This window comes from Anas acuta, chromosome 9 (genome assembly GCF_963932015.1).
Source record: "Anas acuta chromosome 9, bAnaAcu1.1, whole genome shotgun sequence".
Classification (NCBI taxonomy): domain Eukaryota; kingdom Metazoa; phylum Chordata; class Aves; order Anseriformes; family Anatidae; genus Anas; species Anas acuta.
In genome coordinates, this window is record NC_088987.1 from 6,820,635 (window position 1) to 6,846,651 (window position 26,017).

A 26,017-nucleotide genomic window follows, 5' to 3' on the forward strand; every position below is an offset into this window, starting at 1 on the left:
GAACAAAATCCATGGTTTTACACCTTAATAATACAGTCCCTCCTCCTCCACCTTCAATCCAGCAGGGATGCTTTTCAGAAACAAGTTTCAGCACATTAAAATAAATTGATTTTGATAATGTACTCGCATTAACTTCAACAGTAAAACAAGGACTGAAAGCTATTACTTCTGAACTTAGGATAGCAAATAAGTGCATTATATGACAAAGCACTAATTCCACCATGAAGCTCTGAATACCGCCTGGGCTCGCTCTCCTCATTATGACACGATCCACAGTTCTAGAGGAATTAAATCATCATTGTGTATAACTGGATAGATGTTATTTCATGTGCAAATATAAACGGTTTCAAATACCTGAAACACACTAATAGCATTCTTTGGCATAGTGCTATTGAGTTACTCCTTAAGAATGGATGTCTCTAAATGAGATCGCACAATTGTACAGCATCATTTTCCCACTTGCCAAAATCCTTTAAGCAACCGGAGTGGAGCTGTGAGCGTCACCAGGCTCAGTTTCTCTTCCACAAGTGGATGAGTAGTGAAAAGATGAAGTACTTGCACACACGTGCGAAAGCAGTTCCTCAAAGTCAAAGGCAGAGCAGTGAAGGGATGCTGCGAACAGCCTCGCTGCTGTCAGAGGATGTTTGTTCACCCGGACAGTGTAACTGTACAACACGTTATTTCCATGGCTTCTTGCCTATTGTCTTACACGAAAGCGTGCCAAAATAAGTGTTAGAAGTGTTTAAATCTGTCACTTTTCCAACTCAATCATCTGTAAGTTTTCCGTACCAAGCTTTTAAAATTACTTTTATATAACATTCAGCCAAGGTAATATCAAAATATATTTTATTCTGGACCTCTTTCAGATCTGATTCAAATTACAGTTGTCAAAGCAATACAATGCAAAGGGAAACTGCAACAGAAAATGTGCCTAGAAGGGATATAAGGGCCTTGGGGACAAATCATTGTGATGTAGAACCAAAATACATCATAAAGTGTAATTAACATGGTCCAGGACAGTATAGAACATCTATATCAGTCTTCTTTAGACAATAATCATGAAAACTGAACAATAAAAGTCCTTTAAACAAGTACAAAAAACTGTCATGGGCTGGTTTACACTTTTACAACAGTTGTAATTTAACTGGATAACTGAAGAAATGATGCAGACATTTTAATCCAGTGCTATAGGTAGGCTCACAGAATTAGACCCAAAGGATTTGTAACTCCAAATGAAACCATTACAACTACAATGTCAATGTCAGGAGAGAGAGAAAATTACTTCTGTATTCTAGAATTACTGTTCTGCACACTGCAGTCTGTTGAGGACAAGATTGCAAAGTACACTGGACTAGCAACAACATGCAGACTGTTTTCTTGTATTTACCCACAAATGTCAAAAACATCATGAAGTAAAAATGAATGATTATTTAAAAAAAAAAAAAAAAAGAGAAAACAAAAGAAAACATGCCTTAAAGTTATTGTCAAGCTTCAAACTTAAAGGCAGAGAAAGAGAGTATGTACTCAAAGCTACTGATCTGAAGCACTATTAACACTAAATCTGCAATCTGTAGGAAACGGCAGATTTTCCTGTTTTGTCTGCCTTCGACCAGACTGGCAGCGAAGGCAGCCACACTTTCACAGACCGTGGTTATTTCAGAGCTTTCTCTAGAGGGAGGAGTGAAGGCTGCTCCACGGCTCTCTCCCTACGGAAAATGTCAGGGATCTCGATGGAGATTTACTGCTGCCTCCCGAAGCCTTATCTGCTTCTAACATGCCACAATGTTGCTTCTGCTTTCTTCAGACTTCTGGAGAGTGTGAAACCGACCCCGCAGGGGAACGGCTCTGCAGGGCTTTGTGAAGTTGGAAGATACGGCTCGTCAATGGGAAGGAGCGCTGGGCCGAAGCCGGCAGCCCTGCTCCGGCAAAGCCCCTGCCGAAACCCCGGGGAGCCGAGGCTCGCTCGCCCTGAGCAGCATGCTGTACGTACGGTGTGACACGGACCCCGAGCCTCCAGTGCTTACTCTGGCAAGGTTTTCTCACGAAGTGAAAGACAGTGGGATTTCTGATTGAGTCAAGATTGGAAAATTGGGTCCCAAGGCTCCTCTTTGCTAAACAGACAAAAACACACAACCTTTATTTACACGCTGAAAAGCCCAGTTTGCGGTTTTAATGAAACTCCTTCATTCGGCAGAACTAAATGTGGCAGCTGCTAAGGCTGCTCTGTGGGCAAACTGGCACAGCCACCCTATTCCCCCTACTAGTCCTCCTAAACACAAAGAACATCTCAAAGGTACAACGTCCCGTTAAATATACCCTAGCATGAGGTAAGCAGTGTAAGGAAAAAGGAGTGCTTTTAAAATGAAAATTAATTAAAATTGGTAGAAATCTTTGGCCTTTCTCTCAAGATGCATTAAAGTGTCATGAAATCAAGAAACATGCTTCAAAATGCCATGTCATTCTGACTCTGGTAACTATTACCTCCCTCCACCCAACCCAGAAAAAGAGGCACTTTTAGTGTTTCATATAAGATCTCCAATCATCTAGTAGACACGCTAAATAACCCTGCACAATTGTAGTCCCAGAATAAACTGAGTTTATCAACATTACAAAGAATCCAAAAAAAGCTTTTATGAGGACCTAGATATTCTCTTAACTACACCAGCAAGTTCACTGGTCGGGAATCTTTACATCAATTTAAAAACGCAGAAAAAGTAAAATAGAAAAAGAGGAACTCCACAGAAACCTGGACCTCATTATGCAGAAATGAGAAACGGCATTGAGATTGATGCACGGACAGACAGCAAACCCGAGAGCAGTTCCTTTCTTATTCCTTCATTAACTCTGAGCCCAGCTTTTCCCCTTCCGTTTATCCTCTATCTGGATATTTGCCCGTTAACGTGTTGAACTGGAAAAGATACTAACTTCAATGTGTGCCAAGGCTTATGCACACATTTGCACACTCAGAAAACACGCGCAACAGAATTAACCAGGAGGTAAGGTTAAGCATGTGCATACATCTATACAAAATTAGGGTCTTACTGACATTTGGCGTACTCAATTTGGGGGAACAATTTGGATAGTCTACCTCACTATCGAATACGAGGTCTTTGTGCTATAAAATATAATAATGTCGTGGTTTTCTTTTTTTTTTTTTCTTTTGCTTCACAAAATCACAGAACCTAGCACACCTGGCATGCATGCATTTAACAGTGTATAAAACAAGAGGCGAGAAGAGGTGTGAGCAGGAGCAGCACTGTGGCATGCTAGTAAAGGACAACAATAAAATACCGAGTGGCCAGACCCGTCGCTACTGGGAACTGGCAGAATTCCACTACAGTGGGGCACTGCTGAGTAACACTGGGTTGGGGGTGTTAGCCTGCGCGTCCAGAGCACTCACGTCAACAGATCTGGCATCGCTGGACTATGCTTCAAGCACTTGAAAACCCTAGACCTCTGATACTGAAGCTCTGTTTTTATCTATTTATGAATATGTGATACTATGCTTAAGCAACTAGAATTACAACCAAAACAGCTGATGATTGAGAAAGAGGAAAATGGCAATACCCTAAAACATGGCTGTGTGATTTTGCAGCTATGTCACAGAATTCCACCACAATTGTTTAGATTGGCTGAAAGAATCATCGGATAACTTTTATGAAAATGAATAAACTGTCCATATTAAAATACAAAAGTACTATCAAGAATCACTTCTGACTTTCAGGTTTAAATTCAGTGCAATTGACAAATGCATTGCTAAATGAAAAATGCAGCTTAAACATACTCAAAACATTTGTGTCTATTCCTGGGAGCACAGTTTAAAATTATTGCACAGAATTTTTTTTTTATTTTTATTTTTTTTCATTAATGACAGAGGTCAGCCACAGTCATGGACCTCCAGCAATAAAAGCAATATTTCAAGTGCCAGACACTCAATATATTAGGTTTCCTACATACTGTAACTCACAGGGTATGCTCTAAACATTCGTAATATGTTCCAAAACCCTAAAAACAGCTGGCACCAAACCATCATGGATGACTGCCTTTATGGATATGATTTTTTGTTATTTTAAATGCTGTATATGATAGTATTATATTCCTGGGGTATATATAAAGAATGTATTGACGACTTCTCTTTACCACTGGCAAATTGCTACCCTACCTTAGCCAAACTCAGACTTGCTTCAAGTCGTGTTTACTCCATGGAAATAGCAGAAATGAATGCCTAAAGAACGATTGTTAAAATGTCAAAGCTGCATTACCTTGATTAAATCAATTTATATGTAACTTGGGGGTGGGGGCGGGGAGGGAGAAAAAAATTAGACTACCAATCATAAGCCACAAAATTATTTGTGATTGAAATAGTGTTCTAAAACTGATAACTTTGTAAAGCTCTGTAATATAAACCATTCCTTAAGTAAAATGCCTGTGACATAAATTTGACAACCTCTCTTTTTATAAATTTACACTCTTGGAATCTTATGCAAGACATGATGCAACCTTTTCAACTACACATACGCGTAAACACAACCTCATGCTATCATTTACAAATAAAATCACTATCAGTATACTTTTAATCACATGAGCAGAAAAAGGTTTGCCATATACATCTGTCATTGTAAGAAAAATACTTGATATTGTAAACAGAGTAAAAGACACTATATAGTAGTGATTATTAAAAAAATAGCAGCTTACATCTACCCTATATTTGGAAAAAAATGTAGTCACAAGATACAATAAACTGCAGGGCTGGAGCAGCAGGGGAATTAGTGCAAGTATTCATCTTTTAAATAAGCTGAATCACTGCTATTAAAATAAACTTGAAGCAAGTCCTCTGTTTAAGATTTTTTTTTAAATCTAAGGTAGTAAACATTTTGCCTCTTAATGGCAGTGTTATCAAATATATGCCAAAGATTTTATTTTAATAAAGAAAAATTACATGAGATACTTTTAATACTGGAGTTTGGTTACAATTATACATCTAAGCTCCTACAAATAACGATGGCCAACTCTCAGAGAAGCTGTGGCATGAACCCTTGTCCAGAAAGATCTTAACCTCTTAAAAGAACAAATCCCCCAGCTATATTTTGCTCCTTTTCACAATAGTGCACAATTTAACCATATTTTAGCTATGGTCTTAAAGCAACAGAAGATGCATTTTTTTCTCCTCCTTTTTGTCTTTTTTTTTTTTTGTGCATCCCTGTATTTTTCTGTGTATTTGTGCCCTTTTATTCTTAAGTTTGGCAGAATTATGTCCCAAATAAGAAACTACTGCATTTCAGCCATGTCACCAGAAAATAAAACATAGCATTATACCCATTACTGTCATACTTCGTAGATTAGTGGGATGTGAAGTATCATGCCTCAAAGAAGGCTTTTTTCTTCTCTCTCCATAATCCCTTTTCCACCCTCCCTCTGTTCACACAATTGTGCTCTGGGAGCCACAAAATGTACCAAACATTATCAGGTTCAGTCTACCTCTTCAAAGAATGCATTAAAATACGTTTCAAAGAAACATTTTTTTCAAGGTGAAAAAAAAAAAAACATAAACAAGAAACTAATTCACTCCCTTACTTCATGCATCCGTAAACTTAACCAAAACAAAACAGAAAACCCAATGTTTAAAAGCAAAGAAAAAACTACTGCTGCAGATTTCTGTAAGTCCATTTTCTCTGTACACACAAACTGCTCAACTACTGAGAAGGAAAGAAAAAAAATTACCCCACAATCCATTGTCATAATGGATTTAGAGGGGAAAAGGGGTAATGAAGGCTGCCATTAGTATCTTCTGAATTTGGTATGTATATGGGTCTGCTCTTGTATACGGTATATTTCTCTCTCTCTCGCTCTCTCTTCTGTTTTTCATATCCAAAACATTTAAATGTTATTTTGGGGCACAGCAGATTCCAGCACTTGGTGAACAGGATTCACAAGCTGTGACAAAACTCTGTCATCCTCTTCAGGGTGTAATTTTTTTTTTTTTGTTATATACAGTATATGTATATATTTCTTTTTGTTTGGCTGTAGTGGACTGGCCATGGTTCAATTGGGACTATAGCAGTACATGGGTCAGGGACAGTCATTTTGGCTATGTACACATTCATAGTCGGTCCATGGCTTCCAACTAGTAGCGCTATTTCCGTAGGTCTAATACACAAACCTGTAAGGGAAAGAAAAACACACACATGGAAATTGCACTTTGCACAGCATGACACATTTATACAATTCTGTGTAAAATATCTAAGCAAAACCCACGAAACAGATTGTGCAAGCTTAATCTTAAGTCTATTAGCGACTTCGGGGGGAAAAAGTCACCAGGTGAGCACTTTTATGAGCACGCAGCCAGACCTGCTGCCTAATGAATTATGATTGGGACATTAAAAACATCTTATGTAAGCTGTTTGCTTGTTACTTAATATTAGATAGCTAGGAACTTACTTGAATCTAATTTACAAAATTACAGTAAGATGAAATTAAACATACTTTGTGGGGAAATACTAGAACTGATCAGAATGATCTCAAAAAGACATTTAACATTGTAACATTGTAAGATTATAAATTCCAGTTTTAAGCTTCCAAAAATCTTCACTAAATAGTGCTCCTAGTTCTGTCAGATACAGAAATCTACACGTATAACAATCATAAACAAACTATGTTTTTAGTCATCAAGCAGTTCAAAAAGTTCTCCCGTGCTTAGTTATTACCAGCAATATCTAAAACAGAGGTGGTGAGGCAAGCTTTTGCTAACAAGCTGCGTAAAACAAAACAAAGAAACCCACATATTTTAAACAGAGTTGAAACTATATGAAAACCACACAAATATCTGTTGCAAGTACAACCAGTCTCTTGGGTCAAATTAACTGGAAGACTGGAAAGGTTAGGCCACACGTATATAAAAGAGTAATTTAGGGTAGAATGATAATTTCTACTTAGGATATGCCTTGAACTATTGTTGCTTCCACAATACTTTCAATAATTACATGACAAAAATGATATAAATAACATTCCAGGAACACTGAATAGATTTCCGTAATAAGCACCAATAGAGACAGAAAATTTAAATTTAATGCTTTTCATCTTCTAACTTCGTAGGGTTTAGAACAGTGCCACACCAAGCTGGAATAAAGGCATCCTACTTTCAATATTACAGCACCTTTACATGAAAAAAATCTCCATGTAAGCTGGCTGTATTCAGCACCTGGTACATATGGCAATATTGTCGTCATTGTTAGCCAAAAGATTTCCAAACGATGTTTGTCATCAGACTGCCAAATAAGTCAAGCTACACTTACTGAACCATCTGAAGCACTTGCTCCAACTTTGTCTCCTGCTGCATTCCAGCAAACCTCAAAAATCCCTCCTGTTCCCCGATAACTGTGAACTAGGGCACCTGTCTACAAAGGGACAAAACACATAATTAATATAATAAAGTACATGCAAACAAGTAAATTTCCACAACATGTAAAATTTCCCCACTGTAAGCTGAAACTCTCAGAGGAAATGGTTCAGATGAGCCTCATGGACAACCTAAGAACTGTGTGAAAAGACTTACCTAAAAATTATTGCATCTTGGTATCCTGTGTTTCAAATACGAAACCGTAGATGGCCATGACCACTTTCAATGACTAAAACAAGTCCTTCAAAAATTAATATCCAATCCTCAATAGCCAGAGATCATATATTGCCTAACAATAAGGTCTTTACACTTTCATTTGCATTCCACCCCTTTTTTTGCCAGAGAAACAAAAACAGTAGTAGTGCTCTTTCTAAGAAAAAGTTCCGTAGAAAGATCTGTCATCATCATCATCTCTCATTTTACATTCTCTTGCTTTTCAGTGAAATTCAATGGAATAGCTATCAGGTATCAGATTTGTGCATCTATATTCAGTCAACATTTTTCACAGCAAACCTGTTTTATCAGGAGTTTCAGAGTTAACAATTTTTGGAAGGAACATGCTATAAAAGACACTTTGTTGAATGTGTTTTAGGGTGTGGGGATTTTTGGTAATAACATAAAAACAATTATATACCCTTCACCATAGGCAGACAAATTTCTCTGAGAGAAATTAAATATACATTCATTAATAAAAGAAACCTTAGGGTAAAGAGAAAATGAATCAGCATGGTATCAAAGGTAAAGTTCTTTGCAGCCAAAACATGACAGAGCAGCAAAGGTTAGAAGAGTACAATGGAAAAGACTGAAAAACAAACTTTCTGAACAGGCAGAAGAGCTGTACCTGCGTATTCCAGATGTGTACACATTTATCAAAGGAGCCGCTGGCCAGGTACCTGCCATCAGGACTGAAAGCTACACTGTACACAGGTTCTTGATGTTTTGTCAGAGTATGAATACAAATTCCTCTGTCAACATCCCATAACCTAACAGTAGAATCAAAGGATGCACTATCAAGAGAGAAAAAAAAACAGATTAATTACTTCTCAGTTATACACAATTTTGTGTTAAATACAAATATGATAACGTATCCTATGTCCTTGGAAACATTTCACAAACATACATATGTAAAAAGTGAAGCAAACGTAATGCTCAATTTTTTAAAATGAATTTAAAAACAGGATTAAATAGTACCTTGCTAACATAAGATTGGCATTTGGATTATTTGTTCCTGGTCCTGTAGGACTCCATTTGATAGTATAAATTTCTTTGTTGTGTGCTTGCAAGTCATGGACACAACTGTCTTGTTTCATACTCCAGATCTATGATAAAATGGAAGACAACACAAAGACATTTAGCACGGTATTGTACCAAAATACTTTTTTTGTTTGTTTGTTTTTGTACATCTTTCTTCATCATTTGCAGCCTGACTGTTACCTTTTATGCTACTCAAAACATTTGCTATGACTACTGGGTTTCTAGAGTAATTATTAGAAGTATTAGAAGTATTTCAGCTCCCTCGCCTCTTTGATGGGGTTAATAAGTAATAAAGGTATTGTCTATTGAAACCAGTCTGCATGTGCTAACTACAAGCCACTTGAAAAATACAGGGATAATAACAAACGCTACAATGAGAAGAGCAGTATGTATACATTCATGTCTGAGTTGACAAAATATCCCAGTCTTATTTTTAAATGAACTCCTTGCTACACAGATTGAGTAAAATAAAGGGACAGTAAAGAAAAATGCTGTTTTTGTACAAAGCAGTAGATGCATACTGCAAAAACCATCATGGCATTTTCTTGGCTTATAACGATTTGCACTGGCAGGTGTTTGTTCATTACTTTGCACAGAGGAGGACTTAGGACTCCAACTCCTCTAAGCTAGCCTTCAACAAACACAGTAACTTAATTTAATTAAGATTTACATGTTAATTATTTTGGGGAAAACTTGTTGTGGCAATTAAAACTGTAGAATGACTGGCTGAATCGGAAAAACAAGGGAGTACACACAGACTTAAAAGGAACAATATGCTACAGCTTTTGACTAGAAAGAAAGGGAAAACAGAAGTAAACTAGGAAAGGACCTAGTCACCCATTCCTGTGTGTGTTACACATTAGATGCATTCCAACTATTCCTGTTAACCAAAAGCAACCAACAAGTGTGACAGCTTAATGATTAACGACCTAATTTTGTAAACAGCTAAAAGCACCTAATAAATCACGCTTCAAGTCTCAGGGTGGCAGCTTGTAACAAGTTCTCTGGACCAAAGCTTGGCTCTGATTAACAAAGATTTGTTGGGATTGCCTGTTCTTGTTATATTAAAAAAAAATAAATATTAGATGATATGGAAAGTACAATGATGTCACTGGACTGCCCAAGCTAATGTGCATATTGCAGGACCCTAAAACAGCCGTTACCAAAATTCCCATTACCTTTAGAGTCATATCATCAGAACAGGATGCCAGAAGATTACCAGTTGGATCCCATTTGATTGCATTTACTTCATTCTAAAATTGAACAGTGAGAATAAGTTGAAGTCTTCACTTCCGTTACAAATGACAACACACAAAAGACAAAGTTGGGCAGCAGTTGTATTTGCATAATACAACTTATTACTAGTATTTTAGTAGTTAATTTTCATTCCTAGCCTACCCTTCAAGAATATCTTTTTGCTGCCAGTTCACCACATTTTCCCTTACATACTCTTACACAACATGCACGATACATAGTAAAGCCTAAAGTTAATGTGTTTCTTCTTCAAAAGCTCACCTTTAGTATGCAATCCTAGTAAGAGGCTGCACATAGGACTAAGTATTGTTCTAATGACACTTCACCATATGATGTTAGCTACAGTTACCCACAGATATATCCATCACTTGTTGCCAAAGACCAGCCATTATGCAAGTGCTGTATACTTGCAAAATATTGACACTCCCCCCCTCCCACCAACCTCTAATTAATAAAAATACCATGCAGTAATCTGCCATTTTCCAGTACTTACTGTGTGACCCTGGAAGGTTTTGATGGGCCTATCTTGTCCTAGTTTACAGACATGAATACACATATCTGTACTGCAAGAAGCAAATGTGTTGTTGCTCTGCCAATCAACATCTAATGCTGGTGCTAAAAGAACAAGATATGTAAAACTATGACATGTATTCTGCAGAAATTTGCTTTACAAATTCAGCATGCACTACTACAAATGTCAACAGGAAGCAACTGTTGATTGCATAGAAGTTCTTAAAGACAGTCAAACACTCAGAACAATGTGAAATGCAGCCAAAACCAATCTTCCAAAGAAAAATGAGACAAAATTTGATAGTCACTAAAACTATTTATCTGAAACGAAACTCTCATGTAGAAGACAACAGCAAGACAATAAGCGATAGTTATCTACAAATAAATCTCCAGAGTCCACATCAGAAACAGGTTCCCTCAGCTTAGCACAGTCACACATGAGCTCATCTGCACCAACAGTGCATGCTTGTGCTCACAGATGGCAGACAATGAAAGGTGGTATGAGTTTTTTAACTTCAACATATTTAGGTGTTTTAACAGTAGGCTTAATTATAGTCCACATATACCACTTGGCCAAGCTGCGATATTTACAACAGATACACTCCAAACAATTCTGTGTGCTACCAAGAACTGATTTTCTTGATTGTTGTCATGCCACCAAAAACACGGGACAAGTAGAATAAAAAGTAGAAACGAGACACATTTCTTAAAGGCCTTTCAATAACTTGTTTGTTGTTCGCTCTATTTTCCAGCTGATTCCGGCAGGCTTGCACAGCATGCAGCCCACAGAGCAATTTGTCTGACCTCCCCGAATGGCAGCGCTCTCATCCCAGCTGGCCGGTGAACAGCCTTTAGCTGGTTTGTGTCCAAACAAATTGGGGATGGCACAGCGGGAAGTAAAGAACAATGGGATGTGGAGATGGGATTACTGTAGCAGGAAGGTGATGAATAGAGTCCTTGGCTGATAAACATAAATCCTCTGAGGCCCAACCAATTGATATCTGCCCCTGTACTGCAGCAAGTTGCTAAAACCTGGACTGTCTCTTATGATTTCCATGTAACAGAAATAAAATTATGAGTTATAAAGTTCTAAAACTAGATGAGACTACAAATAAGAGAGTCAGTATCCAAAGGCTGCCTGTAAGACTTTAAAATGGAGTACACTTTATTTTTTAAATAAATACCTTTTTTTTTTTTTTTCCCCAGATGACAAACCTGAATAAGCAAAATCTATACTTACCAGAATGAAATGGAAACTGCTGCTTGGCTTCACCAGTGTGGGCATCCCAAATAATTGTGGTCTGTATTAAACAGATAAATTAACAATAAACAAAGTTGTACAACTTGCTAATTTTCCACAACTTCCACCATTCACACGTATCAAATTACCCAGCCTACTCCCCACTGCCCTCACCTACACAATTAAATGTTTCTAGTGTTTTATCCACTACTGAAGGAAATAGTGGTAGATCTACAGACAACAGAAGAGAACCTTAACACCTAAACAGGTGTTTTATCATAACATCTTAGGGTCTACAGGGAAGAAGGGGTTTGTGTTTTTTTGTTTTGTTTTTTAAATAAATATCTCTCTTCAGTTCTACTTATATTCTTCTAATCCACTCCACACAGTTAATTTAATTTCAGATACTTGCATATTCAAATTGTCATTTCAAATCCTTGTTTGTCCCTATGGAGCTCTTTATACACACACAGCCTCATAAACCAAATCTTTCAGATTCTTTCAGATTTTGCGGTGTAATTTTGTTCTTGTTCTGAGTCCTTCTCTGCCAATACTCCTGCTATCTTTCTGATAAAAGAAAACTTCGTAGTATAATTGGTATTTCATAATCAATATATTACATACCAATATTCCTGATCTACCTTATCAATGAAAATTTTTGATCAATGAAAATTTTGAGACTGAAGTCAGCAGAAGCATGAACTGACCACAAGTTATTTATGAAAAAGAAACATAAGGTTGAGCCAATCTTTCTGCTAACGCAGAGTATTTTTCAAAGCAACATCTCAGCTGCTTTGTCCAATGAGTCTTATTGACTGAAACAATGAGGCTTTTATCTCCTCCAGCATATTTTTCTGCAAATTAAAGCTGAAGCCCCACAAAGGTAGAGGTTTACATCTTTTACATCCCCACAAAAATGTAAAAACTGGCATGAGCCATCAGAGCTGTCAAAAGAAGAAACCCATCCTTTCCATGCTTTGAAACATTTACTTTTTTCATTCCTTTGTGCCAGCACAAGCATTTATAAAGCTGGGCACTAAGGCAAACCAGTTAAGTCAATGTGGGGAAAAACAGCCATATAAAGAGAGGAAAATATATGAGAGTCTGTTACTGCTTTAAAGGGTACTGCCAGTTTCAAGTATTGCAGAACTGTGGTCTTACTTCTGCACCCTGTATCGGTTATAAACAGGAAAAACTAAACAACTTTTATTATTCTTTGACCTCATCTTAGGTCTGTTCTTCATCATTATTGTATCCTTCCTACCATTTATAAAATCTCTCACACTAACTGCAGCTTTGAACTTAAAGACCTTGTGAGTCTTTAAGTTTGTTTAGAGGCATGAAATAAAATCATAGTTAAACAATGGGCTTCACGGCATTATGCTACGAGCACCTCCCAATCAAATATATTGACTTTTCTTATGTTCCAGCTCTAACCTTTTTAATCACTTTCAAGCTTGAATGATAACCAAATCAGCCTGAATCTATTCCTCTACTACGATTTTTTTCTGAGGCTTTGCATCAAATGCTTCACTAAATTGTACCTGATTTGGTTTTCCAAAGGTTTAATGTTACTACGTTCAATGCACTTACTTTGCAGCTTACACTAACCTAATTGGGAAGAGACCCAGGTACATTAAAATCTAATGAATTAAAGTATTTCAATAAACTATTATAAAACACAGTGAAACATAGCTAGCATAACAACTTCTTCGTAAGTACATATTTACGTCCCATGCCTTTAGTTTAAATTTAGTTATTTACTTTCTACAGCTTTGTTATTATGTTTACAATTAGATTATAACGGTGAAGTAAAGAATTTTAATTTTACCAAAGATTATCTCACCTTGTCCACTCCTGCACTTAAAATGAAGTTTCCTTTCTTGTTCCATTTTAACGCAAATATAGGACCTTTATGTTGCCCTAAGGTGCTGGCAAGATTACCTGAAAATTTATATTGATATGAATACATTAAAAAAATAAAAAGCTATGTTGTGAACCACAATAAAGGAAAAATACTGGAAATTAAGAAGTATTTCACATACCATCTTTAGTCCATATCCTTGCAAAGCCATCGTAAGAACCAGTTGCTAGAAGTGTACCTTCACTCTGCCAGCAAAAAGGTTATTTTGATTTAATTTTACTGTATAATTCAAAGTTAAGGAGCACAAAGCAAATTTCAGGTAGAAGACATCTGCATAAGACTGATGATATTTATTCCACAGACTACAATTATTAAAAAGAAGTCCCCAAAGTACAACACAAGCAATTACAATGCAACTCAAAGTGAGATATACTTTGTGTGCAGCTACAGATGACGCATAGTTGCTGTCACTTAAAATTTGACTATGCAAAACTGTAGGTACAATTTTCTTGCAGTACTTTGAGCACTGTTGTTTTGACTTACGTTCCAGTCCAGTGATGTCACGTCTTTGTTGCTCGGTACATCCTGCCCTCCTTCTCGTATACAGTGTCGAAGTACCAGCTGCGTAGAGCCACTTGTGCTGTTTTCACTGAGGTTCCATATCCGTGCTGTTGAATCTCCGGATCTACAAAACAGTTATGAGGATTATTACCCTTCTCTGTGATTTGTTTCAATTAAAAAGGTCTTCCTTTCAAACCAGTGAACGTTGTGGCATTTGATCTAGAGGGCATTGAGGCTGGAATTCTTTTAACTTGTTACTATACCCATACAAAAGTACATCAATGAACATCAATATTATGTATATCCATAGCTAATGCAGCACATACCCTGAGGCCAAAAGGTCACTAATGGGATTCCAGGCACAGATGAATACTTCAGATTCATGGCCACGCAGTACCACTGCTTTGTTGGGAGGGATTTCAACATCTCCATCTACTTCCATCATATCTGTGTGATTATCTGCATTATGGGAAACAACAGTAGAGAGAGGTAGATTTCAATATTTTGGGATAATACAGTTTAATTACTGTATGATTAGGATTCTTCTGGACTAAGTACAATTAATTCACAGTGTATATGGACCAAAGCTGACAAAGCTGCTACATTCCTTTAAAAAAAAAAAATCCCAATCTGTTTATAGTACTTCATAAATTGGAACTTGGAAAAATAAAGTGAGAAACCTGTCTTCTAAACCTCAGCATCCAAATGGACTTTTTTATGAAACTTCAAAATTTGATGCCAAAAATAACTTTATGTTAAAATATAAATGCCGATTTTAAAAGTACTCACAGTTTTTCAGGAACTATCTTGCTTAGTACAATATGCTGCTAGTTAATCTCGTACTTCAAAAATACGTTTATGGCACATTAGTTTACAAAAATCAAATTCAGAAATCATCAGAGAATTCAAACAGGTTTTAAAGCAACACTTCTGACACTTCACTTCTAAAATGGCTTTGATTAAATATAGTAACATTTGGTGATATGGCAAACTGCTAACAGAGCTTCTTAAACTGCATTGGCAATTACTGCAAAATTGAGGCAATACATAGCTTTTTGTGTGGAAGGGATGTTGAATCCATTTTGTTTTGTAAAATGTACTGGGGGTAATTCAACTGACAAAACAGTTTTCTTGCCAGCTATCATCAATCATTTTCTATTATTAAAAATATTTTCACACTGAGGATAAATGCAAAATATAAAAAAGGCTAAACAGTTCACCTGCTCCGTATTTACTCACTGTGATTAAATAAACTATTTCACATTTATTGCTTAATTTAACATTAAGGGTTTCTGTCACTGTTTGTATGTGTGAGAAAACAGAAAAAGCTATTAGAACATGAGCATTTTTAAGACACAGTACCATATAAAACCCTGTCTCAATTAAAGAGAATCAATGCTAGTATAATTCAAGGTTCCAGCCAGTAGGGGTTGCTGGTATATCACATTTAACAGGAGCTGAGATCTCAAGTTTAAGCTTACTCATTCCAGTTCACAATTCACAATCAAATCTTAGAAGATTTTTAAATGAAAGCACCAAAGTTGAGAGCTTATTTGTTTAAACCAAAGATCATATTTCTAAGTTTACCTATAATACATAATAATGAAAAAAAAAAAAATCCAGTTGTAAAATGTAGAACTTGTACATGGCCTGATATGAATATTCTCTCAAAAAGGCCTTTTCTTTAGGAACTGTTACAGCAGAAGCTGTAACTCCTGCTCTCAACTCAAATTCAGGCTTCCAGAATAATATTTTCAGAACCTAATTTTGATGTCTTACCTTAACTTTTCTATAATAAGCCTGATTGTAAGTTATGCTCCTTTGACCACTGATGACAAATAAAATTCACTTGTTTCACCCGTCACAATTAAAACCATGCAGTGTAATGCTGCATAGCGAATCACGAAAACTGATACTGCTAAAATAAGACAAAGGACACAGGATTTGTCTAGGCAACCACAATCTTCTCAGCATGACAAGGAAGTCTGTCCAACAGAGAATTAGTTATAGATCTCTGATTCAGTTGGTTAGCAGAACCTGGCAGAAGTAGTGCTTGCTGGAGCATGACAAGCAGTACTGTGTTTTAGCCAGCTAAGGGCAAGCAGGCTCCTCTCCTTGCTCCTTGTACAGGGCTCAGGGCTGGGGAGGTGTAATATTTAAAGAATTGTCTCCGACATTTTCTCTTCAGTTTAAGAGCTCCCAGGGCATTGTGGAAAATCTTCAAATGACAGAGAAGTAGCAGTACTGAAAGTGAAAGACTGGTCAATGGTACATTGTAAACCAATGAATTCAGAAGTTCACACCTCCTCCTACAACTCCGAACATCAAAGCAGGGACAGTCAAAGGTGAGATACTATTAAAGTATCACTTGCAAAGAAAGTATTCTTTGCAAGTTGAAGGGTTACTAGTAGCTATACACATTTATCACATTCTCTGCTAGCTAGTACTAAGGCACGTGAAAAAGTTGTATGAAAAAAGAGAAGGAAACGATGTATTATAGAATCACAGAATGGTTTGGGTTGGGAGGGACCTTAAAGATCATCTAATTCCAACTCCCTGCCATGGAGGGTTGTGACGGAGGGTTTAGTTAGGCCAAGTTAATTTGTCTCAACTTACTTGCTATAGTATGTGCTCCGTTCTCTTCCCCATTTGCAGTATTTTCACCATTTTTTGCTGATCCCTGTTGGTTAGTTGCAGCTGCGGCTGCAGCAGCTGCTGCCTGCTGTTGTGCAAGTTTATCTCTGTAGGCCTGTTGTCTTGTCTGTACCACATCAGGCATCACTGCATCTATCAGTGAGAGAGACTCTATCGGCCTACCATCAAACAAGGTACCATCCTAAATCACAGCAGAGGGAGAGAAGGAAAAAAAGACAATATCAAATATGAATTAGCATAACTGGCAAAAATTCTAATATAAACAAAATACAGTAAGAAGGCAACAGTTTACAAATGGTGCTGGAAGTGATTTCTCATCATTTCTGTGGTTAGAATTGGAATTTTACTCTAAAATGAAGTGGCCACCATAAATATGCAAAAAAGCCACTGCAGGCCTCTGGCAGAGGTTCTGGAATTGAAATTTATATGCTTCAGGTTTGCTAAGTTGTCTGCTAAAGCAAAAAATTCTGTAAGCTATCTATGAATATGATTTCAAACATGAGTGGTTGTAACAAAGTCTAATGGTTTGTTTGAAGAGCAGCAAACATTGCAAGTCAGGTCACTGGCTTGTGAAGTTATTCTATCTTATTAGACTAATACTTTCCATAAACATATTATCTGGAGAGTTCACTACTTTTCTTCCTTTTTTTAAACAGTGTTGGCATGCTTTCAAACAACAAAGAAGAATTTTATCCTGAAATGGACAAGACCCAGTTAAAAATACCCTTATACATACGCTAGGGCTTTGCAAGGATCTATTTTTAGGACCTAGAAGGATTCCTTGTGATAAATATAGGGTCTCCTTCTTTTATTCTGATCACTTGGTTTATTTTTCTGAGGCTTCCTAAGGGAAAGGATTTGCCTCATTGGGACTATGAAAACAACACATAAACAAAAGACATAAGGGAGACTGGAAAGATAGAATTAGTGGAAAAATTGTTTCCTTCTGTAATAGAACTGGCACACACAAAAGCTGCTAACCTTCCAGGCATAAATAAGAATGGAAATTGAGGGTGAGAATCTGCAGTCTCCAGCAGGGAGACACCTCGCTTTCTGTGCTGATGGAATAACCATTTAAACATCAAGTTCAATAGATCCTATTCAAAGATGAATTAGCCAGCAGAGGCAAAAAGCAAACTGGCATACTTCATCCTTTCTGCCACAGACTGAAACCATTTCTCTATTTGGAAATCTTGCCTTTGGGCTCTCATTATCTCATTATAACAAGTCACCCAAGCGAGAGCTGCGGAGTGCTCTCCTCCCTCCCTAGCGAAAGTCTACGAAAACACAAAGTAAGAGGTTACTCGTCTCAATTATTACTTTATTGCACTTTTCTGGATTTACTGCAACATTATATTAGGGTAAAAACTCTACAGACAACGGACCTTTAAGCAATGAGCCAGAACACCATGCCTGGTGTTGTGTGGCTGCACAGGGCAGAACCCCTACCCAGTTATGTCACTCCATTCTGGTTCCACCACTGGAGTCATGGTGAACACCAGCAGTGAGGAATCTGAAGTAAAAGTAAATAAATAGGATACAAGAAAGTTAAGAAAAAATACTAGCATTGAAACTTACTGCAAGCAAGGACATAATGCTCCTGTAGGCAAAGCCTGCTTACCTCATTAATACTGACTTCTGCCTCTACATACTGCAGACCTTTCTGGATGATGGAAATCAAAGCAGCTGGTGGCACCAGAGCACCGTTTATATTGGACTGGCTGATATGGCTCTCTATACCAAAGGTAAATGCTGAATGGGAAAACCCTAAAGACAAGGCAAAAACACCAGAATTGATTTATAGATGGACAATGCTACTCACCAAAGAACAGTAAGATCTTCTGTTTACAAATCTAAGCAAGTTTTACAAAGTTATAGCACGCTTACAAAATATGAAAAGCTCATCATAACACTTCTGTTTCCCTCTTAATGCTTCTAATTTAAATGTATAAAAAATACAAAAACTAAGTTTGTATATAAGCACAGCAATTATTAATTTTACCACTGGCAAAACATTTATGCGTAAGTATAAAAATATAAAATATAAATAGACAGCTTTATTTAAATAGATGCAGTTGTTATTTTTTTCTCAGTGATTTGTTACCCATGAAAATAAAATGAATCTGTACGTAGAGCAGAATTTAGTTCATGTTACGGTGCTGTCATAACTGTGCATGTTTTAGCACTTAGAACTCCACCAGTACTGTGTGCTGATTAAGAAGTGACAAGCACATTATGGTGCAGCACTGGTGGCTGCTTCCTATTTATTTAATTGCCCTGGAAACACAAATTTAACCTAGAGAAAAATAATTGTTTCAGCAAATTAACTTTACTGTCATATAATTTTTTATTTTTTTTTTTTATCCTGGCAGATAACTAAGAACTTGCCTACAAACTTTCAAATGAAGATAAAGCAATTTTTAAGTTTGGCTTCTCTGACAAAAGCAATCTGCAAGTGGAACAGGAATGTATAATTGCTTTCTGCAAATTCAGGTGGAACAATGAGTTTCTTCTTTCTTCTGACAGAGACTGAAAAACCCTGCCATCCACCACTATTTCTGGTGCGTCTGTGTCTCAACATGAGAAGTCTATAAGCTGTGGACAGATGTTGCATCAGCCTCCACCAGCTCTGAAGGAGAGGTTTGGGGTGTTAAAGTCACAAAACCTCTTTTGAGCAAAAATAAGACAGCTGCAGGTAAGTACTCAAAGAAAACATGTATGTTTACAAACACATCTACAAGGCATGACTGGTTACTGACGCCTGCATAGAAATATAAGAAAAGCCAATTACTTCTAACCCTTAAGAGTTAGTTATCTATGACATTATTTACCAACACCAAACATCTATCCTGTGCCAGTGCAAAAATAATATGTATATATAATCAAGGTTTAGCCTCTCTCATCATCAAAAAGGTTTCACCTGTCCTCAGGTCAGGGTCACCAGCAATGTGCTAGGATGAGATTTGAAAAACAGATAGAATCTGAGAATCTAATAATAAACCTGTTAAACTAATCACCTGGAGCAAAGAATTCCACTCATCTGGTAAAACTAGTAAAATGTGTTTGTTTTATTTTACCCCACTATTCCTAAAATTCTTGGATTCTTTTCTTCACAAAACTCTAGTAATCTCAACAGTTACTCAGTAAAAACTCACCAGAACAAACTTGGGTAAAAGGGTTCTTAACATTGAATTTATTTTTATCATACACATGATTTTATGACGCATAACCGTCAAACAAGTTTTAAAGAAGTCTTGAAGCCACCCATCAACAACAGAAAACTAATAATCAGTAGATGCTGAAAAGTAACATGCATACTGAAGTTGATTCCTTGAACTATGATTACCTTAAGATTTGAGTTTACTTCTGATTTTAAACACAGACTTCTATTATATATTGCTAAAACCATATTCCCTCCTGCTAGCTGACAATCCTCATTTGTTCAAAGACTGGAGCACGTCCTGATTTCCAGTCAATTTTGCCTATTCTAAACGTAGACTGCTTTAAGCAATCAATATCATAGCTGTAAGTAAAAGCTAATGTTGTTTCTAGTCTTAGTTTCAAGAGCATCCACCACCACAAAAACCACTGCAGCCATATGGTCACATCTAGAAACTCAAACATGCAACCCCAACTGCTGCGCTTTTGGAATTTTTTAAAATAAGCCAAGGGGATCATATCATCACTACAGTATTCTTGCTCATGTTTTGCAGAAACAGTTCAGATAAAAATGACAGGAAAAAAAATTATTTGCAAATTTGACAATATTCATCTGTTTTGCTCTTCCTCCTAAGAAGCCAGAGACTTTGGCTAGCCTTACACAGAAGGAGAAAACCTTCCAAGAAAGTGTCCTTTGGGAAGGCTTTTCAGAATCCAAGTCATACTTGTAAAAATAAAAAAAATAAAGCTGTTCATCTGTATGTATATTTAAATGATACCAGTAATACAGTCACAGCTGCCATTTTTTTCCCTTGAAATACAGCAACATCTGCCCTTCCACAGTCATAGTCAAGCAATAAGTTTGGTCATACAACACCAGCTCATGGGAGCACCATCCTGCATACTTCATGACAGAGCATGAAATAACTGTATTTTTGGTTGTCATCCTTCCTCCCCTCCAAAGAATATGGTGCGAAGTGTCGTTGTGAACCTGTAGCTAAAAAGGATCACCAGGAAAAAGCATTTCTAGTAATCAAGTGAGTCCTTGGTTGACTGCCATCTGAAATCTCCAAACGACTAAATCTGATTAAGTTACAGAAGGTAACTTGGCAGGAGTTCACTCTCTTGTTGAGAAGAAACACCAAGAAACAGTTCAGACAGAAGCACATGCCTACTGGCAAAATAATTAAATAACTTGGCATTGGCTAAAGTCGGTTGCGTATGAAAACCAAATAAATTAAGCATTGTTAGAACACTCATAATTGAAAAAAAAAATGGAAAAAAACATAACTCACCTGACTCTTGTAAGTATCTATATACCAGGAAGTTAACCTCATCACTGCTTATACTCATCTTTATTCCCAGTTAAACCATGAGGTCACGACAAAGGACACAACCCTAAAAATAAAAAGTAGGTCAATTAGACATTTTTTTTTTTAACAACTAAAACATATTTCTCAACAAATGCTATATTTATAAACTAAGTAGCTCCTTGGCAGCACAGACAATGATTTTATTTGATAATGTGAGTAAGTCTACCATAGCCGTTAAAACATCATTTATCTCTCAGCAACATTAAGGTCAGTAAATTAAATACTGAGGGGCCAGATTCCCAAATGACGTAAATTGGTATGAACTGAGAAAGCATTCCTCTTAACACCGATATTAAAAATGCCTCATTTCACAGGTCTTTAAACAAATAATCAAGTGAGTTCCACCTAATCAACAGTATTGCTAGGAAATACATTTTTCAAAATCTGGATTTCTCTATATTGGGTAACAAAGAGCACTTGTTTTCACTTTGGTATCCAGGCAATTTCTCACCTTTACTTCTAATCTGCTTCAATTTTCAGGTCCTCCTGCTCTAGGAAAATTGTACAACATAGGCTACAACACTGTATATGCTCAAAGAAAGCCCATATTTTCCACTAAAAATTAGAAAATGCCTCGGCCGTATATTTATGCTTTGCAAAAATAATTCTTAAAATTAGAGACAAAGTTTAAGCAGAACCTTTTTAGTAAAATCACTTCTCCACGCTATTAATCAATGCTTTAAGAATATCTATGGATATAAACAGATACACAGGTATATACGTACACACAAGGATCTTGCTCTATTTTAATTAAAGTAAATATTTAGCAAGAGAAATAATGCATCAGAATATATACACTTTTGATGACAAATTTTGAAAATAAAAAGCATCAAGAGCCTTTAAAACATGAAAATAAGGCCATACTTTTTTTTTTTTTTATTCCTCCTTACTTTAAGCTTCATTTTTGAGAACATTCTCCTGACTTCTGAATGTCTGAAAGTTAAAATCCTGGTATTTCCGTAAAACCAAGCAAACACAGAAAGACGTCAGCTGGCAGAAGAGTATGAAATAAGGTGCACTGCACCTCCTGCCCCTACTGCCTGGCACCTCATGCCAGCCAGCAGGCCCCTGCAAGTGTTTCAGCCAGCCGCCACCATCATTTTCTGACTGAAGTCAGAGAAGGTGACTTCCCTACTGTTATTGGACAAAGCTTGACTGGACCTCATTTAAATAAGTAATAATAAAAAATGTCTAATAAGTTCTTGGTGTTAACTATCAGCTTCATTTGCTGCTGCTGCTCCAAGCGGGAAAGCCGTGAATGCAGCAGTACACAGCAACTAAAGACTGACTTGCATCACAGGGCTGCCAAATAGTAGAAGGCTTTACATATTGCTTCCAGGCATTTTTTTTCCCAGCAAGATTCCCCAAGGAAACAGGACAAAATAACCACGCCGCCTCTCAACATCTAACTTTTGAACTTCACCATCCCATTTCAAGTGGATCTGACAGGGGAGAGCTCTCAGGGACGAGGCTCCACAGCCATGGCGGCTGGGAGAGAAGAGGCCCAGCCGAGCTCCCCCACAAACAGAGAGGCTACAGGCAATTTGGGCACCAAAGGGGTGCATTTGCCTGAAACCAGGCAGGGCTGCAGGGCACAGGGACACCCCAAAGAGCCAAAGGGGAGCGCAGAACATTGGGGTTGGGAGACAGGGAGCCGGGAACCAGGCTGGAGGCGGCCACGGCAAACCCGGCCTTGTGCCTTCCAACACTCATTGCGAGGCCTGGGCTTGAGGGCTGTGCTAGGGAAGGGAGCAAGATGCTCGGAGTTTCTTAAGGAAATAAACAAAAAGGCAGAGCTATGGAGAATCTTATCATTTCTATTTAAGGGAAGAATATAACTGGTTCCAGTAAAACTTTTTGCTAGTGCAGCTCAACTTTTAAAGGTACGCTGGTACTATGCTCACACTACCCCCATGCAGAGCCCCTGGTGGTGCCAGGCATACAGCGTATACCTGGCAAAATTACTGCACATTTTGGGGAATCACTTATTGAGCAGCGTGTGAAATGAATGCCATTTTCAGCCATTTCATGCATTAGCAACCAGTTCTTGTTGTCAAGCCTGGTACAAATCATCTTTAAACACTTCTCATTGCAGAAAAGTTCTGCAGAAGCAATATCCTTCAGAAACAAAAAAATAAATAAATAAAGGTAATTAAAAGGTAATTAAATTTAAAAAGGCTTGTAAGAAGGCTTTTTATGTGAAACACACAAACAGCATTGTCTGTGACATGAGTCTGTTACTGATTTTTAAAATCTCACGGTGCCATCCAGAAAGATGGATCAAGATGCAAGAAGCAGATACGAGCACTACGTGCTACATAGAAAAGATACATATTATTAAAATAAAAAGGGCTCCCCCGCTCAAAGCAGAATTGTTGAAATGCCACAAATTTGCTTGTCACATGCAACGTAGCTGGATAACTACAGAAAAAGCTAACATTTCACTTGTCGTTCAAAAGTCTTATTCACCCTGTCCAAGTCAAATGAGTGTAATTTTTCAAGGCTGGTTCAAAGTGTTTCTAAACAAGCTGCTTGGTAAGGTAAGGACAAGTACGGCCACTCAGCTCCTAGAAACTTGCTTTCCTACCCAGCTATCAAGAGGTGGCAGTGTAACACTGGTTTTGGTACGGTAACAACTCCAAAAATACAGAAATGTGTTAAATAAATACACAGCTTGCCTGATGAGGGCATGAAACTGAAAAGGCTGCAAAAGTTTCCCTTTTTTTTTTTTTTAAATCAAGATATTGCTTTATCCATTTTTCCAATGCTTGTTTATTTGTCCTGCAAAGCCTTTTCCTAGCGCCCTCTCCCCACAAGAGCCATGGCACACCCATGGCACCCAAGGGAGGAATTGTGGAAGGAAGAGCAAAGCCAAAGAGCCTCCTTCCATCCCCAAAGCAAGCTGTCAAACTGAAGAGAGGAGAGAGACAGCAGCCACATGACAGGAGGGGACAGGATAACTCTCCCCCTCTGACACACGCGAGGCTGATGCCAGGCTGACAGCAGCAGGTCAAGCCAGGCTCCCCCAGCAGCAGGCCCTGTAGCGTGGCCACGTCCAGCCTGAGTTGCCAGTCGTGCGGCCATCTGAAGCAGCAGCCGTGACCTCTGTTTCGCGTGATGGGGAAGCTACAACACCACTGTTACCAGCCCTGGGGACCAGGCTGCCCCATAGCTTCCCACAGGAGCTCCCCGTGGGGCTTTGGGGAAAGTAAGTGAGCAGGAACAACCTGAGCCCCCATTCAGCCCCAGGTGCAGACGGGACCCACCACAACCACAACGCCAACCAGCCCCGCAGTTCGCTGTTTCTCAGTTTGTTTAGAAGGTGACAGATTTCAGACAAGTGGCATCACATAAATATAAACGGAAACAAAGAGAGAAGACTGAAAATAAGAAAAAGCAGAGGGGTAGAAATAGATTTACCTTTACATATGAATGTACCCATGCATGTACACACATACCCCATGTACTAACAAATATACATCAGTAATGGCACTTTATTTCCCCCAAATCTGCTGTTTCTGTGTGCAATTAACTACTTGTTTGGGGCAATTAATAGCATATTGATATTGCTCTTTATTTTAGATACAACTAAATAATAGAAAAGACAAAAAAAACATCCAAAAGTAAGTAGAACTGACACAGAATTCCTACCAGTCTTCCATGTCCAGCCTAATTTGCAAAGGGCCCACTAGAATTTTTTTTTAAATACTTGTGACCGCATATTCCAAATACATTCAGAAAATTTATCAAGATTCTTGTGGCCCTTTTTTCTGGCCCTAATAAAAATTCCAGGTCTTCCCGAAAACATGCCAAAGGTTTACAGGAAAAGCAAACAGGCAGACACATCCCCACTACTGCTCTGGTTCCAAGAGTGTTTTTAAAGGGAAGTCTCCTGCTTGCCTGACGTTTCTTCTGCTCCTTGGAGCAGCCCCACTGCACGTGAGCTCAAATCCTTGTGGGTAGAACCGAACCCAAGATGTGCACAAGGGCTTGCTGAACATGCCCAAAGCACTTGTGGACTTTCAGGCCCTGGGACCACACCAGGACCAGTTCAGTGCAAACCCACCTGAAACCAGCACACAAATGCTCACCCTGCTCATCTGTTCCTCCTGCATTTCAACATTTGTTTACAGAAACATCACTGAAAACTCACACGCTAGTCCAGAAGGCAACAAAATACAAGTTTTTCCAAACCAACTGTGACATTTTTAAATTCCAGCCTAGGGCAGTCTAGCCCAACACAGCTCTATAACAATTCCACATTTTCCTCAAACGCTCTTCCTTGGTTTACAGTGAATTCAAATCAAAGGTATCCCAGGACATTCTCAATGTTGCTATAGAAAGTCTCCGAACTGCCAAAATTAATCAGGCACAAAAGATGCCAGCCCCAAAATAAAAAATCAGCTGTCCATACTTAACACTGGCCTCAAAATCTAGTCAAAAACTTGGTGCATCACGCATCAGTATCAAACAGAAACGATGCACTTCTGTGCCTTCGACAAATTGACCCAACTCAATCAAGTGGTGAATCGATGGCTGGAAATCAAGCAAAAAGTCATTTAGAAGATACTTTTTTCAAAGGAAATCAGGTTTCTTGTCCCAGAGCCTGCACACCAACTCCAACTTAGCTTCCACTTAGCAAAAACATGCCTGTATTTCTGCAATGTGACTACTGTAAGTCAAAAAACAGCCTGCAGCATCTTACACGGGCTTCTCCTCCCCTTGAGGACAATCCTCATGCTTTCATACTT

General features: G+C 37.9%; 1 protein-coding gene across 1 annotated transcript in view; it reads right to left on the minus strand.

Annotated features, from left to right (window-relative positions):
• Positions 1-829: 829 nt before the first annotated feature.
• The window catches only part of TBL1XR1 (TBL1X/Y related 1), a 109,500-nt gene continuing 84,312 nt past the window's right edge, over positions 830-26,017 (minus strand). The window contains exons 3-16 of the mRNA XM_068691415.1: positions 21,189-21,291; positions 18,356-18,501; positions 16,696-16,915; positions 14,406-14,538; positions 14,062-14,203; positions 13,700-13,763; positions 13,501-13,598; positions 11,655-11,715; positions 10,398-10,519; positions 9,829-9,903; positions 8,588-8,715; positions 8,238-8,403; positions 7,293-7,394; positions 830-6,160 (exon numbers count right to left, since the gene is read on the minus strand). Coding sequence (XP_068547516.1) covers positions 6,134-6,160; positions 7,293-7,394; positions 8,238-8,403; positions 8,588-8,715; positions 9,829-9,903; positions 10,398-10,519; positions 11,655-11,715; positions 13,501-13,598; positions 13,700-13,763; positions 14,062-14,203; positions 14,406-14,538; positions 16,696-16,915; positions 18,356-18,501; positions 21,189-21,246 — 1,542 coding nt within the window. The 5' untranslated portion in view covers positions 21,247-21,291 and the 3' untranslated portion in view covers positions 830-6,133. The remainder of the gene's footprint in view (positions 6,161-7,292; positions 7,395-8,237; positions 8,404-8,587; positions 8,716-9,828; positions 9,904-10,397; positions 10,520-11,654; positions 11,716-13,500; positions 13,599-13,699; positions 13,764-14,061; positions 14,204-14,405; positions 14,539-16,695; positions 16,916-18,355; positions 18,502-21,188; positions 21,292-26,017) is intronic.